Raw genomic sequence first — 19,313 nt, 5'->3', positions numbered from 1 at the left:
CAACACGATTCGTTAAGATAGAGGGTATGTCACGAAAATGATACGAAAACGAAAAACACGACATGACTACCAAGTCTAGAGGGGAGCATTAAAAATTTCTCCCGGCATTACCACTACGTGTAAAACATTAGATTAATGGAGTTAATTAGGTCTTTCCTTGTTTAATTTTTCACCAACCTCATAGTTGTCTTTCTTGTATTCTCACGCTCTACAAGTAATTTTGTAATCTCCTTTTTAAATTAATTATTAAAATAACATTTAAAATGAAGAGTGATGTAGTTCAAATAGTTAAGAATTAAATGTATTAGACCCGTCATTTAGTATTACGGTATAGTGATATTCCTTTTCGCTTGTAAGTGCGAAGTGTTAGGTTCGATTATCACCAAAGGCGAATTTAATCCACATTATTGCTAGTCCATTGTAAGGCTAAGCCACTATTTCTTCCTTAGTGTAGATAATATTGTTTATTAAAAAAAATGTATTGGACCCATATAACATGTTGTGTATAAGTGTTGGCCTCTCTGTTTAAAAATCCCACGTTGGAGTTTTAACAAAATAAATAATCAATTATATACAATAGTTTCAATTGTAATTGCACGGATGCTTTTACGATAAAACTCTACAGCTCTTGGCTACAAGTGATTAAGTTGAGGACATGATGATTTAATTATTTTCAAGGGCCACTAGATATTGCAAAAATCAAGAAAAGATGAACATTTGTGGGGAACTCAAAAGTATATTAACAAGGAAGCTTCCTACCGTCATTTAAATACAGAAGAGAAAATGTGGAATATTGGGTTATAAAATAGGGGATGATCCCTGACGGGTTAAAGGAAATACGTGTGCTATAAAAAATAAAAATAAAAAGGAAAATTTTGAAATAGGTCTAATTTTATAGGCTGACTTTTGAAATAAGTCCAATTTTTAGTGACTTTTAACTTTTGAAATAAGTCCAATTTTTAGTTACTTTGAATCCATATCAAAATACCTATATAAATGCGTCTGATGTTTTATAATTTTATTTGATGAAAAGCAACACGTGATTATAGTGAGGAAAAGCAAATTGTTTTGTTCTTGTGAAGTCTAGAACGTTGTTAAAGTATAGTCATCCTCCGCCATACATTAGCGAGCAGCCAAATTGTAGCAAACCGACCACCACGAGGGAATTCAGTCATTGGGCACGAATTTCAGTCGCATTCAACACGGTACATCTTTTGTTTAATTTATGCCGCTGGTTAATCGCACAAATGAAACTAAAAGAAGACTAAAATACTTCTGCAAATTTTCTCAGCTTATATAAAAATAAATTGCAGTGGCAAAGCCACATAAATGTAAGGGCAGTTTTATTTTTTGCCTAAGACCCTTGAGCATTTTCATGTTTATTCATTAACTTGCAGATACACCCCACTGGTTTTTTATTTTTTTAGGAAAACTAATGAAAAGGGTTTAAAAACTTTGAGTTTTAATAATAAGGACAAAATAAAGTGTAAAGTGAATAGTACCATGATTAATTTTTTATTTTAAAAATATAATTTTTTATTAAAATAAATAGTACCGAGAACTTTTCGTTAATTTTTTTTTTTTTTTCCGTGATCAACAATTAAATACATTGTTTAGACATTGTATTCAGGTGGGATTAGGTTTTCTGTACTACTATACAGTTGACTGGAGAACAGTTTTCTGTACCCAAAAAATATACTCCTCAAAATTTGGTGGATGTCACGTGCATTCCTCTCTACAATTGTTGGATATTTGCAAAAGATTAATAAGTTCATGAAGTGACACAGACCAGCAGAGACATATGTATATCATTTATGTAAATTGTGTCTTGAGTCAGCTAGCTGTACAAGTTTGAACCTCCCCGGTTTTTCTTAGCAAACCATTTAAGACAAGTCGTCTCTGACATTTTGAAGGTTCTGTGAAAATTTAAAAATAAAATAAAATAAAATCCTCCTTACTTAAAAACATAATAATATTTTTGGATAATATATTTATACAAAGTTCAACAATATTCAAACTTAATGAAATCAGCATCTCACTTTTACAAATTGAATAATGTCTAATCACCATGAAGCATGATTTAGATTCATCACTAAAAAAATAGAGCACGACTAAAAGATAGATACGAAAATACGTCTATATTTGTAGAATAAAGTAATTGACACTTTTGTTTTTTTATTGCCAAATAAAAGTGGAGAAAGTCTGGGATTGTTATCAGTCTACTCAAGTCTCTATGAATAAAATCAAATGATGATGATTTTTTTCAGTTAAAATTTTTTACTAGAAAATTTATACACATGTGTAATATAAGAAGATAAAATTTCCTTTTACAAATCCCCAACGTTCTCTTTGATAAAGAATATGATTCTCTCCCATTCTATTACCATCCCCTTCTAACCCATTCTCTCACACTCTTATTTTTGTCTTATTCTCTATATAAAAAATTCAAAACAAGATGTAGACGTGGTGTAATCGCAACCGTTTAAATATGAGAGAATCCTACTTCCTCTGATAACAGACAACACCGAATTGTACCCTTCTCCTTCTTCAGGGGAACTAGTTTTGTGTTTTATTTTTGCTGTATTTTCTGTATGTGATTTGGAACCCTCAACCCTAGCTAGGGGTTTGAAGAAGACTGGGACCCACTACCAGCAATCTTCACAGCCAAGTTAGGCTTCTGTATTGTACAAGAACGTTCTGGTTCTACGTACCTACGACGACTACTGACCCTGAGAGACTTTGAGAAAGAGAAAGTTGGATTGAAACGAATAAGAAATTAGACATATATATAAATAAATAAATAAATATATATATATATATATATATATATATAGAGAGAGAGGAGATAAGCAGCGTATTGAACGGTTCACAGCAAATATTAATAGAGTAGGATCAGGGACAGGGTTAGATATATTTTTTGAATGGGGACATCTTAAAACAACAAAGTAAAATTAAAAAGTTCAACCTAGTATACAAACGAACCACTCATATGTTAGGTCATAGTGTTTTATGTTTGTGGAAATCACTGTTTTTATATAAAAACAACCAACATTGATAAATCAAAAGCATTTTAAAATCCAATAAATAATATGCACAAACAAGAAGAAGAAACACAACAAATAGAGCAAGTAAACAAAAATGATAACATAAATCAATTAGAACGAAAAACTCCAAATTACAATAAAATTACAATCCTTACATATATTTAATACAAATCACCCACTTCGATAGTTAGATAGTGATTCTATTAAATACATTTAATTACATGAATTATATTGATCGTTCGATAGTTATTATATTAAATACATATAAATATTGTAGTCATTGCCTTTTCTATTGTGTATGGCATAAAATAATGGGTGGGGTGTTGTTCGCAAAATGTAAGTGAATATTCCATTTCATTAGAGTGGTTAATGAGGGAGGTTTTAGCTTGAAATTTGATACTACATGTACTCTTTTTTGTTTAAGAACCAATGTGAGTGGGGTGGGGGCATCCAACCCCAGAAAGCCTAAGGTGGCTCCGTCTATAAATAAGATTCTCTTCCCTCTTAATTTCTACCCCATTTCATCTCTTCTTATTTCAACGATTACAATCCCATGTCGACATTTTGATTCGAATTTTTTATACGGAGAATGTTGCTGGGAACTTTCACAAGCAAATATAAATATATGCAAGTTGCTGGGAACTTTCACTGACACGTGGCTGCATATATTTCACCCAATGTGAGGAACGATATGAGCGCATTCCACATTGCACGAACATAGCAAGGTGTCACTAGTACTACTCACTGCTGCTGAGCCTGAGTGCTTTTCCTCCCTTCTTAAACAACGAAATATCGTACCGGAAAAGCCGGTTAACAAAACAAATGAACGAACACCACCACCAGTCACCTGTCCTCCTCAGCAGCCTTCACACGAAAGCAACTTGTATGAAATGTGTGTATCGCTACAACATATAGTGTATTGTAGCAATAATACAAAGACACGTAATAAAACGTCTTATACTAATAATATAATATAAACATATAATGTACAAGTCGTTTTCTTCAAGGCATTTGGTTAACAATGCAAATGAACACCACCACCTGTCACCCCCCGTCCTGCTCATCATCTTTCTCACGAAAGCAACTTGTGTGAAATGAGTGTATCGCTACGATAAATGGTGTCTTGAACTTTGTTTTGTGCTCAGCTTTCTTACCTTGTTTTGAGCTCTTTTGGGTTCGTGCAGAACTATTTAAAAATCATAAGTTTCTTTTTGGACCTTGTCATAATTGGACAACAAAAAAGTTAGGCTATCGAAAAATTGCGATTTAATATGTGGTTAGGATTAATTACCAAAGAAAATCTGGTTAATAATGTCTGTAAGCTCATTATGTGATGATACGCCTTCGAATGCCACGCGCAAACACCCTTCTCACATCGAGATATTCTTTAGTGTGTCATGAATACAACTTGATATTTTAATTATAAGTCCATCAAGTATAATATGATAATTCATTAGAAACTTCAAAAAAAAATTCAACTAATTGTATTATAATACTTGATGTATCAAACCATGTTGCTCGTAACACTAAAAATTTCTTGCTCACAACAGTCCATTTGGCCCAACAGTACTACTACAAGACTTTTCTAGGTACTGAAACAAAATCCATGTACCATATATTATAAATGTTAGTGATGTACATTAAAATATATATAATTATTTTAAGATACGTCATGTACCAACTCGTATTTCAAATAGATAAAAAAAAAAAAATCATTCTACTATTACTAATAAAGTAATCACACCTATCCGTGCCATCTTCAATCACCTCAAACAACTAGGTAACTGAGTAAAAGGCATTATTTTATGGGTCGCATAAGTAACATCTTGCCCCTTAGCATAGGCAATTGAGTATTGCTAATGTTATGAAATCGCCAAGTATGCAATGTTGCCTTAATTCAGTAAAAGGTTATATTAACTCATTCAAGGGTACATTTACGCCCCTCCCTCCTCCAACCCACAATGACTAACGACTTAGAGTTTGTAGTTCAAGATGGGGCATTTTTATAAATTTACCCTTTTAAAACCGAACAATCGGACAATTCAAGAGAGATATCTAAACAATTAGTTTATTGTCTAGCGGTATTTCTATTCATTTGTAAGTAAGAGGTTTTTTTGTTTGATTCTTACCAAAAGTAAATTTGAACTACATTATTGCTAGTTTGTGAAACTTACCTCACTTCTCTATCCCTTTAATGCAAATAATAACGTTTCTTCTTTAAAAAAAAAAATCTTGAAGAGAGAGATTGTGCATTAAGTAGGCTTGTAAAAAAAAAACAAATAAAGACGGCATGATTTAAATTAAACAGTTCAGATTGTTCGATAAGCAAGTTTCAGAGCGTGAGATACTAAGAGGATCTAATCCCAATAATTCACAAGAACTATAATCCATTTGAGTCGTCGTCACGTGTCCCACCAAGATTGCCATAAGTGGACAGATCAAAGCCCAGCATCACAGTGCACGATCAAATCAACGGCCAGGTTTCTCCACACCAGTGGGACCCCACAAGAAACGTAACACAATTTGCTAAAGGAACCGCCTTTCTGAATTTCTGACCCAATAAAATATATTAAAACGGAGGGCGGCTGCGACCTCGTTATGATTCCGAGGATCAAGACCGCCTTAGCCTCCCTTTCCCTCACCAAATAATATCCCAACACGTGTCCCGCTGTGACAGAGAAGCCGCGTCACGAACCCACCCCACACGAGACGGCCGGCGTGGGCCCCGCTTAAGTTATCTTTTATATTTTTTATTTCATCGCCTGGTCAAAAACTTGTAAGGGCAGAATTAATGGCACTGAATAAAAATACAATATATAAAAACTATTATTTCACCTTCCACATATATACATATTCCACAACCCACTCCCGAGGAGTAGATTGACTTTTCCCCAACCAAAACCCTCTATTTACATCTTCACCCCCAAAACTTACGTATATTTCATATTTCAAGAACCATCCTACATTTATGCAGGGAGACCGGTAAAACTGTGAAACAGTAAAAAGACGTTATTTTTCTTCTTGTTCTGACCCCTCCACCGTCCACAGCTTTTTCCCGGTCGTCCACTTTTGTTACTGTCTTATTCTCTAACTTTTCCAACACTTGCACTTGTTCCTATACGGCTTCTATGTACAATACCAGAAAGCTAAGTGGGCGTTTTTCTAATTTTCTCCAAAACATGGCCTTTTTGAGAAAAAAGCTCAAGCGATTGGAGGGGCATTTGTGATAGACTTACTGTATAAGTGAGGCATTTAGGTAAATATACTAAAAGTGCAAGGGCTTGACTTAATATTCGATGATTAGCCCTCCCATTGGGGCTCTGTGGGGAATGCCCTTCCGTCTCTTGGCCGTTCTGTAATTAGTGGAAGTTGGGGGCGGCGTTGACGGTGTGAAGCTCTGGACTTTGTTGTGGCTGCTGCTTTTGAACCTTGCAATTCCGTGGCTGCTGCTGCTGCTGTACGAGTCATCTGAATCGGAACCCCCCATTGCCTTCGAGTACTTGTTCTTCTTCTGGGGATTACCGGATGATGTCCCCACAATCTGCTTTGCAAATGCAATGGATTGAGATTAATTAGTATGGTATTTACCCCAAAGTTTGGAATTATTGGATCAAATGCGGGGTTGACCTGAACCAATGACCAACATTTACACAAATGCTTACTTTTTGGTTGCGGGGTGTTTGGTTGGTGAGAAAATGGAAGGGAAAGTAAAATAAAACGGAATGGAAATTCAAAGTGTGACATTCACATTGAAACTCAAAGATTTATGGCGTTCAAGGCAGTGAAAAGTCAACCTCATATGAATGCATGACATTTAGTCTGAGCTCATTGGTTTGATTTTTGGTTGGAACTTGGAGACAAAACAAAAGTTTGAAACTTTCTTCCATTTTCTCAGCAACCAACCAAACAATGGAAAATGGAAAGGGAAAGGAGAACAATATAATTACCTTGCAACCAAGAGAGCAGAATCTGAAGGAATCGAGGAGGCTGCGTTCACAGACTTCACAGGTATTTGTGACTCCTTTGCCAGGCCTAGGCTGTGGCCTCTCGTTCAGAAACACAACTCGGGCACTGTTGATAATGTAGGTTTGGACTCCACTGATGTCCAGATGCTTCTGAATCTCATTCACCCTTATCACATCATGGTAAGACGACCTCCTTATCTGGACAAATTTATCACAAAAAAATATCCATCAAATTTGTCACAAAAATTCAAAATTTAACAACAAATTAGAAACAGATTGGGGAACTGGGGTTTCCCGAATAATTGAGACACAAATATCTGTGGCAAATTTGATGGGGAAAAAGCTCAAATAGCTGTGGCAAATTTGGGTACCTGAATAGCACGGTGGTCCTTGTGGTAAGAGAGGCAGAGAGAGCAGAGAGGGCCGTTCATGCAATCCAAGCAGTACATGTTGCATTCAGACTTGTGAGAGTCAGCGTGGTGCTTGCATTGAACAAAGAAGTTCTCTTTTAGCAGAGGTTTCAGCCATGGCGGCCACCTATTGTCGTCCTCGTCAGGACCTCCAGCACCCTGTAAAGAAACTCAATCAGAACCGAAAACCCACAAGGAATATCACGAGAATCTGTGAGAAAAACAATCTGAACCCAAAATTTGAACCTAGAAAAACAGAGCATTGAACCCAAAATCTGAATGCAGAGAGAGAGAGAGAGAGAGGGAGAGAGAGAGAGAGTGAGAGAGTGAGAGAGTGAGAGAGTGAGTGAGACCAAAAAGCAGAAATCAGAGAAATGAGAAGTAAAAGTGTGGGGTTTTACCATGATTCTCCTGCTCTTGGGCTTGATTTCTCTGACCGTGGTGTCTTGATTCTCGATCGCCAGCTTGAATGAACAGAAATGAACACTGGTTTGCTCAATGCTGAGATGAGAGAACACAGAGAAAGGAGAGAAAGTAGAGAGAGAAAATGTGTTCTTGCGAGTGAAAAGGCAAGGCTTTTGGAGAGAGAAAGAGAGGCGTTTTTTGGTTTATAGAAGCAAGAGTGGAGGCGGTGAAGGAGGGAATGGGTTCTTGTATAGAGTGGTGGATGGCGTTAGAGAGAGAGAGAGAGAGAGAGAGAGAGATGGGTCGTTCTTATCCTCACGAAGTCTACCACCGCAGCTGAGTCCGAACCCGAATCCGAACCTAAGAGAGATGCGTTGGGCGCAAGGAACCACCCTCCTTCTTTCCTTTTAATTTCCCTTTCATTTTCATATATTATTCTTTTTCTTTTCTTTTCTTTTCCATTTTCTTTTTTAATTTTATTCTATTATTATTTAAAGCTTTTATTGTCACTAATTATTAGCGATTTGTTGGAGGCGTACCTATTCTTTTTTCTTTTATTTATTTATTTTTTAATAATTATGTGACACGAGACATGACATCTATTGTTTCTTTTTTTAATTCACGTATTTTGAGGTCCCTATTCTCTATTGTCCTAATCAAACTTTGTCCCAAACGCTAATCTCACTTATTTTTGTTTTCTGATTTTCTAACTGACAAAACTGAATAAGATATTTATGAATAAGTGCACCCACAATATAATTATGCTATTTATATGGGGATTTTTTTTTTGTTCATATTATTTTAAATGGGGATGGTCACAACTAAATATTAATCAGTAAAATGTTTTTTGGCATCGTATTCATGTGAGTTGCTCATGAGATTTCTTTTAAGTAGAGACAACCAAAATCAAATGACTAAAAACTATTTTGAATTCACGTGTTTTAGTTAATTATTTCAAAAATTTTCCATTGATGACACAATTTAACTAAAGAAAGCTTTTAAGCCTTCGCGGTGAATTTATATCAAGCAACATAGGTGGAAATATAAATCATTAGACCTAATTAGAACGTGTCACATGCATCATGCCCTCAAAATGGCCATGTTAGTTGTTACCATTGTTCTAAAACGTTATGCTTAGACGTTACGCAGTTGACCACCACGTTTTATCCCTAGGCATCTAGAAAATAAAAAAGGGTGCCTAGATGGGCTAGGCAATTTTGTGACCTTTTTATCAATTTTTTTAATTTAATAAAATGGTTTATGATCAGACTCTCACTATATGCTTAAGTGGGTTTAGATAGAAAAATAGATCATTTTCATTTTGTACTTTGCATTTTATGTTTTCAATAAATTGCAATTGTTTGATACCTAGATGAATACTCATTATATGTTTGTTCCCTATGTTTTCAATATATTCTAGTGTGCTTCACAATTTATAAATCATTCTACTTACAATTTATGTTTCCCCATACAATTGTATTTTTTTTTAAGTATAAGTAGGTACTTATTCATATATTACTTATTAAATTTAAATAAAACCTCAATTTTCTTTCTCATTAATTAAAACCTTATTCATTTTTCATTTTTGATCAAGGTCCTTTGAATTTTCTTCATGTCATTATTCGAATATTAATTATTTGCAAGTCATCATATATCAATTTTGAAATTAGAAAACTTATTGATCATTTTCAAATATATCTTTTTAGGATTTTTTTTTCACATATATCTATTTTTAATTCGTACCCATTTTTTAAATTTGTACCAATATTCTTTTTAATTTACTTTGAAACCATAATTTTGAATTTTAATATGTACCCATATTCTTTTGTGAATGTACCCATGTTAATTACATGTATTTGTTTATGTCTTACAATATATTAATAATTATATGCGTACATTATTTTTTTGCTTGAACTATGTGAAGAACAATATAACTCTATTATTGATTTTTAAGTAATTGTTATATTGTAAAAATATTATTTAAATTTGTTTAAATTTGAATGAGTAAATGCAGGTGTTAAATCTCTTAATTAAATGCACAAGGTTTCATTCTAACAATTAGGTTGACTAGAAACCAGAATCAAAATGACCCTAAAATAAAAACTGCTTAGGCCCCTAGGACTAAGCCCCCTACTCACCACCCAACTATGGCCTAACAGCTTTTAGAACATTAGTTGTTATGCTTTAGGGCATGGGTAAAACCGTAATCCCAACTAGGGCAAAGTGAAAACCTTAATGAAGAATGGTGAATTTCACGGTTGGGGTTCCAAACATATAATTCGAATAAATGTATTTATAATAATGAAATACACAGCAGAAAATAAATAGTCGGGTTGGGGCCTAATGCCTAGACGGTTAAGCGGGAGTTAGGCAGAGGCCTAAGCAGACTAAGCAGATATAAGTAAAGTGATTATATATTGTATAAATAAGTTCCTATTTGTACTTAAAAAATACACAATTGTATACATAAATTACAAAATAAAATGACATATAAATTATAAAGTGTTAAAACATATTGAAAACATGGGGAATAGACATATAATAAGTATTCATCCTAGTATTCAACAAGTCTCTTACATTTCATTGAAAAAATAAAATGCAGAATGAAAATTATCAATTTTTTGTCTTAGTGAGAGTTACGATCTAGGCGGGGTTAGGCAGGAGGCTAGGCGCACATTCTTAAATTGTAAACACTTAGGGATTAATTGGGGTGGTTGCTAGCCACCTAGAGCCTAGGCAGCTCTAGGCAGGGATTTTTAGAACGGTGTTATGTAATCTCAATTACATATTTGGTTGGTTATGATTGCAACAACAAACAAATGCAAAGGAGATTTACTTACAAGATTCCTTAGCCTTGCAAGCATTGCTTTTTAGGATCATCCTTGTACTAGTTTTCTTCCTCTTCACAATCGATTCATGTAGAGCTCAAAAGTGTTTAGCCTCTAGGAGTATCTACACTGATAAACTAACAACAGATGATACATGATCAAGGTATTTAACCCTTCATGATTGATTGAATTGAGCTAGTAAGATCACTTAAATAATTAGGGTGGGCGGCACACTGAGAGAGTTCTGCTAGGGTGTTTTCTCGCTTTCTCTGAGGAAAATCTTAAGTTTTACTCTAAGGGTTGGAGATGGTATAACTGTAAGGAATATGTGTGAGAACACGAAGTATTTATAATACCATACCCACACCCTGGCATTGGGCTTGACGCCAAGGGTTTTGCTCCTCGCTTCAAATGCAATTCTCTGACCCACTTGAGCTTGTGGCTTGTCCCCTTTTAATTAACTAAAATCAAAGACCTCTTTTTTTTTTTTTTTAACAAACTTTTTTTTTTTTTGAACAAACGATATATCTACACTAAAATCTAAAATTTATATTAATTAAAATAATTTCAACAAGCTCAAGTATTTTAATCCAATATAATTAACAAGTAATTATATTCATCATTATCCATATAACGTTCTTAGAACTATCATAGGTGTGTGACTTCTTAAGTTCAAACTAAAGCCGGCAGTCAGTAAATTAATAGATTAATTTAATTCCACTAGCCATGAGTGACATCTCGCAGTATATCAGGGCTATCCAAATTAAATAAAAGTATATGTGATTTAATCATGATATTGTTTCGAACCTTGGTTGTAGTTAAATGCAATTTGGTTCTTTTATCATCCATATCATGATCAAGATTTATTTGATATGAAATAGTGTCAAATCACATGTGAATATCTTTGATCACTATGATGCATTTCATGTTGAAACGGTTGTTACAAACCATAGGTTGCTTAGAAAGTACTCAGCAAAGATTTTTGAGATGGATCTTCAAGTGGTTACCATGGATTGCTCTTTCTATAGGACAATTACAAGAATGTAACAGATTCCTTATTGCTCAAACATATATCCCATAGTCGCAAGTTGATATAAACTTTGAGATAAAGTTAAAATTCATAATTCTAAGTACAAGATATCTAGTGAATGAGACTGCCTTTATTTGTCTCAAAAATAATTTGAACGGATGAGAGTGGAGGCATATATGAATTAGGGGTGAGACAGACAAGTTTATGTCAAGGTTTGACCTAACCATGTTAGTTTGGTTTCGATTGGCCATCTCTGAAAGAAAGCCATTTATTCGTCAAAATAATAGGGGGAAATGTCATCAAGCATTATTTTTCTCAGTTTTATTGGTACACATTATTTTCCTCTGTTCATTGAAAGAGATAGGACACAAACGTACTTTTCCAGTATTTTTTCCCCATTAACGATTAAGTTATTTCAATTTGTTTTATTTTTATTGCCATCAACATTTGCTTTCAAGAAATATTGAATATCTCCATGGTGAGATACGATCTCTCCAACAGGCAACAGTGGACAAACGTTTGAGGATACAAGGAGTCTCTGGCCTTGAATTGGTATCCACCAACTGATGCTACCAAATGATATTTATTCCGGATGGCACACCATTTCATATCCTTTTGAAAAGGTCAATGAAGACCATTTTAGTTTTGGCAAGTAGTTTTGGTATTAGTTGAACAGTAAATTCTTTGAAATAATCAATGTACTTTGAAAATAATTTGACTCACGGCAAAATACGAATAATTTCAAACACGTTTTTGATATAATATTTTATAATGATAGCATAAGAGTTTATGGAGAATCCTGCTTTTGAGAGAATCTTTCTGAATTTTCTATTTTAATTATTATTAATTCTACGTTCTCCAATTGTTAAGGTTTTAGATAACAAGAAACTTCACTATAAATCATCATGAACTTTACAAGACATCTCAAATGTGGTCCTTTAAAACATATTTTACTTAAGTTAAACCATGTGCACTACTAGAAATTGTCATTTGTCCGACGAACCAAATTTTGTCAGATAAAATTAGTTTGCCCGACAGAATAAAACTCTGGTCGGGCAAAAGTGGTCACGTTTGTAACATCCCACATCGTCCAGGGAAGTGGATCCTGTAAGCCTTATATGTATATTCTCATCTCTACCTAGCATGAGGCCTGTTGGGAGCTCACAGGCTTCGGGTTTCATCGGAACTCCGAAGTTAAGCAAGTTCGCGCGAGAGCAATCCCATGATGGGTGACCCACTAGGAAATTCTCGTGTGAGTTCCCAGAAACAAAACCATGAGGGCGTGGTCTGGGCCCAAAATGGACAATATCATGTTACGATGGAGTCGAGCCCGGAATGTGGTGGGGTCTCGAGCTGAGATGTGACAATTTGGTATCAGAGCCAATCCCTGGCTGGAAGTGTGCTAATGAGGACGTTGGGCCCCTAAGACTCACTCCAATGGTGGGATATGGGCTAAATTTCCCCCCAAACTCAATCTAACCCAAGGGGAAATTTTGGGCTAAAAGCTAAATGGGGAAGTGAGGCCAGATTCCGCCCAAAATTTAGCCCAAAAGTCGGTGTGGGCCCCACCGAAATGTTTGCTTTTCAATGTTTGGGCACCAAACGTAGCCCAACCCAACCCCCAACGCGCCTAACGCGCAAGCTTTCCGACCGCGATGGACCCACCCACGTGGGCCTGTCAGCCACATTTCGCCTTGCATCCAATGGCTCTTTGCATCCAACGGTCGTGATCATCAAGCCGTTGGTTAATCCAATGGCCTAGATTCAATTTTGTTTTTTTGTTTTTATATTTATATATTATTGAATCCAACGACTGAGATTGAATATAATCAAATCTAACGGTAAAAAAAAGATCTAACGGCCCAAATTTAAATTCAACGGCTAAAATAATTAAAAAAAAATTGGTGAATTGAAAGTTAGCCCAGGGTTGAAAGATTGGTGAAAGTTGAAGACTTGCTTTGTGGAAAATTTAGTGATTTTTCAATATTTATCGGAATTCAAATGTTTTTAGATTAAAATGTTCATAAAATTAATTTACGATAGTTTACATATTTATTTTTTTTTAAATTTAATTTAAGAAAAAAATAGCCTAATTTAATAATCTCGGGCTAAAATTTTAGGCCAGAACGGTTGGAGCGGAAAAACTATTTTTGGGCTAAAAGCTAAATTTTTTGGGCTAAAAAATTTGGCTTTTAGCCTAACCATTGTAGATGGTCTAAGGGGGTGGATTATAACATCCCACATTGCTCAGGGGAGTGGATCCTCTATGCCTTATATGTATATTCTCATCTCTACCTAACACGAGGTTTTTTGGGAGCTCACTGGCTTTGGGCTATGTCGAAACTTCGAAGTTAAGCGAGTTCGCGTGAGGGCAATCCCAGGATGGGTGACCTATTGAGAAGTTTTCGTGTGAGTTCTCAAAAATAAAACCGTGAGGACGTGGTCGGGGTTTAAAGTGGACAATATTGTGCTACGGTGGAGTCAAACCCGGGATGTGACAAGTTTTTGGGGGTTTTCAGAGACTTTGGGGTTTGTGAAAGGATTTGAAACCTCATGGGATGTTGGTGAAATTTTTATAACAAATGAGGTTTTTTGTGAAATTACGACAAACTACAAAAAGTGTTAGTGCAATTGACCCTGACCATAAATTAGATAGTTAATTATATTTATACACACAAAATTGATTACGTTGTTGACATGCCCTTTAATAGAGTCTACTATTATATGTGATATTCACCTATAGTAGCGAGTGCATCCACAATGAAATTTTATGTGTCTGAATAGAATTACTCAATTTTTATTTAAAGGATCAAGATGATATTAAAAGTTGGAGAATAATATCTCATGTGAATCATTTTTACCGACAAAACATATGGCACAACGATTTCCCTTGGAACAATTATTGTTAAGAAATAGGAAGCTTATCGATTACTGTATGTAAAACAAAAAAGGGTATTTGATTGAAGAGTATAACTCTTTAGTGCTCGTGCAGATATGGTAATATATTGCAAAAATTAGGCATTCCTTAGTGCACTTGACAACGTTTCCCATCAAGAATTAGAGAGTAATGTGGACTCTGTGCTGATATGGATAACCACCAAAACACTAAAGTGTAAATTATGCATGCTTATTGATCAAGAAAAACGGGTTGAGATTCTTTTCGATCTCACATTCCGGAGCTTACAAATTCAGCAATCTAGACCATTCAAGAGATAGATAGATAGACATTGTAGAGAGACATTGAGTGTGAGGTAGACCATTAGGTTGGGGTTAATTGGGACCGTAAAATTCAAATTGAATAATTCAGATTGTTGGATCTATGGGTTACAGAAAGTGAGATCTGGAGAGGATCTCAATCCAAAAAAACGATCCATATTAATTATTATTTGTATACTTTTGGATGCCAAGATGAAGATAGAAATATTTTTAGGTCTTTAACGACTTTTTGGAAATCAGAAACAAACAACCAAATTATGGAAAGAATAAAAAATGCTTACATCTCAGCTCAAGTGAACTTAACTTGGTACAAAAAAAGAGACTTTTTCTAATTAGGTAACTTATAAGCTAGTAGCTTTTGCCCTCTTTAGGATTTATATTAAAAAGGGTGCTTAAGTAAATGTATTTTTGGCGGTACTCGGGAGTGATTGTATGGAGTCTGGGTTGCATTTGGTGGTGGAATCAGATTCAAAGGGGTTGATTCAGATGGTGAACAAAGAGGTTACGATTGAGGTGACTTCAGAAGTTTATCTCCAAGACATTTGGAGGATGGCGAGCTTATTCCAGTTGGTAAAGTTTTGCTTTACCCCTCAGCAATGCAATCGTGCGGCTCATTCGTACGTTGTTAAGCATGGCATGAGATTTGGCTAGGATGAATTGGGACCAGAGTTTTTGTTTAATATTTTAGCACAAGATGCAAATGTTGCTATTTGTATTTAATTATTATCAATAAAATTCTACCTTTTGAAAAAAAAAAAAAGTATTTTTGGCAATATATTAGGTTATAATGTTCCAGGAAAATGAGTTAAGACATTATAATTGTGTGGGTTATTTATTTTATAAATGCATATTTAGATTTAACCAAGTTAGCTAGAGCAACGTGCTATTTTATTTGTACTCAAAATTTAAATCTCTCTCAATAACTTAGATAAATTTAGCACAAAATATATCAACGATTTGTGAAAAAAAAAAAATACACCTAAAACATCTAACAACAAGGCTCAAAAGCAGTACATGTGGGTGGTCCAGATCCCACCCTGCCCAGATTTATCCAATTAAAAAACATGGATCTACGTTCAATAAAGAAAAGGATGTGTTCTCGTGGGATATTTGGGAGTTGTTTTGGCACTTTAATATTTTAGTTGGTGATGTTGATATATCGATTCGTATTTGTTCATTAATAACTTAGTTTATCTCTTAAATAAAAAAAAGGCTTACAAAAATCATTATCATAAATTACGGGATAATTACACAATTAAATATAAAAATATCGTTATTGATCACATACTTCGTTAGAATCATATATCATTGGATTCATATGAAAGCTAAGATTCCTTCCTCGAGTCTGCATTTCTTGCATAGAATTATATATCTCTTCCCTATAATTATCAACGTATATCTCTTCCCCAAGACAAACCTTCACATATAAATCTATTTAGGCCCGTCTTCTACGAATTCTTCTAGATAACTTGCTTCTCAAGTTTCTCTATTGCTATCTATACAAATCCTACCATTTATAAACCTATGTAAAATCATTTAGGGTAAACTGCCATTTACCCCCCCCCCCCCCCCCAACTATCATGGGAGTGTCAATCTGCCCCTAAACTATTTTCTTCAACCAATTCACCTCCTGATTTTTTTAAAATTGGCTAATTTCAAGAGTTATGGAAGTGGTAAATTGTTCTGGTAGTTAGAGTATTCATCTTCAATTCACTGCGTTTCGGATTCAAACATTCTATGCTCTTAGTGTAATTTAAAGTAGGTATATCGCTTATTAAAAATAATTCAAGGGTCATCATTTCTACAATATAGTTTTCCATATGCCTAAAAAAAAGGGCTTTTCATAATTCAGTTTAGTTATGGTCCAAAAACGAAAACAAAGGGGGAAGAAATGTATCTGGTTTCTTTACTTTTTGTTGTCATTTGTTTAACTTAAAACAAATATTTGCACATATATTTTTGTGAAATTAAAGCGACCTTTGAAACTGGGGTTTTAGGAAAGTGACTCACAAAACAAGCAATACTGGTAGCTAATGCGGTTTTCTATATGAGAGTTTTTCTGTTCAAAACACGAAGAAGAACGCCGCATATTGATGTCATTATATGATTGGAAGAATACTTATCAAAAAAATCATTTTAATTATATAATAACATGTTGCATTTTCGCACCGAATTACAAACTCATTGAAAATACCTCTCGTTCTATAGGATTTTAATGCCTTAATTAATTTCATGGTGATGTGATTCATCATCACCACTCAGCCCTTGTCAACATCATTCCCTGCTGGTCCTTTATCACGGCGTTTGTTTCTTTATTCGTATTCTACAATTATATTAGTCATCTAGAGAATTCTAGGAATATATTAGGTTTTTTTAAACAAATTCCAGGAATACTATACCATTTCATATGGGATTAATTTTTCAGAAACTTGTAGCATTCGAGTCTTAAATTTTTCCCAATTAATGTTATAATTTTAAAATAAAAATTAGTGAATATTAGTCTACAAAATTTTTACAATGTGAGAAAAATAACCATTTTAGATAATACAATTAGAATTTTCCGTCAAATAATAACCAAATAAAAGTCAAATAAAAACAAAAATTATAACAAAGTTAGCTAAAATGATCACATTATATATTTTACAACAAATCCAAAGTTCATTCGACAAAAAAACAAAAGTATAAATGCCCCAATTTCTCTTTAATTCTGTAAAAGCACTTTTAAAGAACACACTTTCTAGTAATCAAAACGAGAAATGCTATCAATCCGACTTAGCTCCCACTTTTGAAAGCGATAGCCAAGTGCAACTTTTTTAAATATCGCCTATCTTTACACTTTAATTGTGTTTAGTTCGGCATGATGATATGTTACTCCTCCAATTCACCGTTAAAATTATGAAAGGCAGCCATTTGTTGTCAGGCATGTCGCACGCTTTCACTACTGCCTATGGGCGTGAGTTGCCGTGATTTGACTAAATGCTTCCTGTGTATGGCTTAAGCAACCCCTATTGAAAGGAACGAAAACAATATTTTTTTCAATCAGGTGGAATTAATCAAATGGCTGCCTCTTAAATATTATAATAAATTAATTGAAGTAACTAATAATAATAATAATAATGTTTTCTTCGTTTTAGGACAACAAGAAGCACCACAGCTGCGCCAACGATAAGAAGCAAAAGGTTGGAAATTGCTTGCAGTTCAAAAGATAAAATGTTATGAAAGCTAGACTTATACATGAATTTATAGCATATTTATCAAAAGATTGGCAGTGTTTAACAGCTCATTGTTCAAAAGATAGAGATACTACGAAAAATACATTTATATACATATGTCTATAGTTATAAGAAAGTAGTCACATACACCTCTCTAGTCAAGGATGACGTTTGGTGTAAGCTCCATGAGGAAATGGTAGATTATCCAAGCCGTAATTTTAATCAAGCATGCTTAGTTTCAGTAAGCCTACAACTGTGTGTTGGACTTAGCCCGAAACTAATAGTAATCAACAACTAAAACTAATCTTTTGACAAAAAAACAACTGAGACTAATCTGAACCATAAATAATAGTAATCAACAATACTAATTGGTGTTTTATAAGTCAACTTCCTAAATCTCAAGCTCCTTCCATTTCGACCAGCTGGTATGAAATTAGTATTCCTAATTATCTTCTTCTCTTCTTGATCTTATAATCTAATGAATTGTCAGTGTCTACCTTTTCCTTTGCATCTACATAAGGTGCAAACAAAAGCATTAGAAATTGAATTTTGGACATATATCTAAACTCAAAATTTGTTGTGCCCTATATTTATAACTGGGTGAAAGAGAGGGCATGGCATGGAGAGAAAAGTGATGGAGAATAGGCTTGAGAAATTGTATGTATTATTCCACAGTCTTTGTGCCTTTATTTATAGTAATAAGGAGGAGAGAAACTTGCTCTCCAAATAATACAAAGTCTAATAGGAAAAGATCTTCTAGACCCCGAAAGATTCCTAATCTATCTCTACTTAATATTTACACAATCCCCAGATGTATTAGAATGTTTATCACAACACCACTCCTTGAGTGTGCAAATACTCAAGTAGATGGTGCATCAGATCTTCAGGCAAATGTAGAAGCAGTTGATGAAATCGTCTCGTCTAGTTGGCACAAGTAGCGAATGCAAGTCTCAAAACAAATGGAAGAATGCATAGGTGGTAAAATTCACAAAACCTTGTTATGGCAAAACCCAAGGTGGGACAAACGCCCATAGTCATAGTAGAAAAGTAAGAAGTTATATTAAGTTAAAACTATACGTCTTCTAGATGCAAGTAGAATGTCCACAAGGGTATGACTAGCCCAAGATGGGTGCCTAGTCAAAATGTAGTCTGCTAGCAAAAATCCAGTAGGAAAAATGATTCTAAGCATAGGAAAAGTCAAGC

At 34.4% G+C, this 19,313-nt stretch overlaps 1 protein-coding gene across 1 annotated transcript; it reads right to left on the bottom strand.

The window, feature by feature from the left end:
* Positions 1-5,836: 5,836 nt before the first annotated feature.
* LOC103437059 (protein RGF1 INDUCIBLE TRANSCRIPTION FACTOR 1-like) lies at positions 5,837-8,158 on the bottom strand. The gene is made up of 4 exons (XM_008375522.4): positions 7,821-8,158; positions 7,381-7,578; positions 6,992-7,207; positions 5,837-6,585 (listed from the first exon to the last, which is right to left on the bottom strand). Exons 1-4 carry the CDS (start codon positions 7,821-7,823, stop codon positions 6,331-6,333), a joined length of 672 nt encoding a protein of 223 aa, XP_008373744.3. The 5' UTR covers positions 7,824-8,158; the 3' UTR covers positions 5,837-6,330.
* Between the last annotated feature and the right edge of the window lie 11,155 nt (positions 8,159-19,313).

This window comes from Malus domestica, chromosome 06 (assembly GCF_042453785.1).
Source record: "Malus domestica chromosome 06, GDT2T_hap1".
Classification (NCBI taxonomy): Eukaryota; Viridiplantae; Streptophyta; class Magnoliopsida; order Rosales; family Rosaceae; genus Malus; species Malus domestica.
The sequence above is the reverse complement of the archived record's forward strand: the minus strand, read 5'-3'. Positions and strand labels throughout refer to the sequence as shown.

Coding starts and splice junctions, on each gene's coding strand:
- LOC103437059 (XM_008375522.4), bottom strand. Junction 7,208..7,380: donor AGGACCACCGTGCTATTCAG/GTACCCAAATTT, acceptor AAATTTGTCCAG/ATAAGGAGGTCGTCTTACCA. Junction 6,586..6,991: donor TCTGCTCTCTTGGTTGCAAG/GTAATTATATTG, acceptor TTTGCAAAGCAG/ATTGTGGGGACATCATCCGG.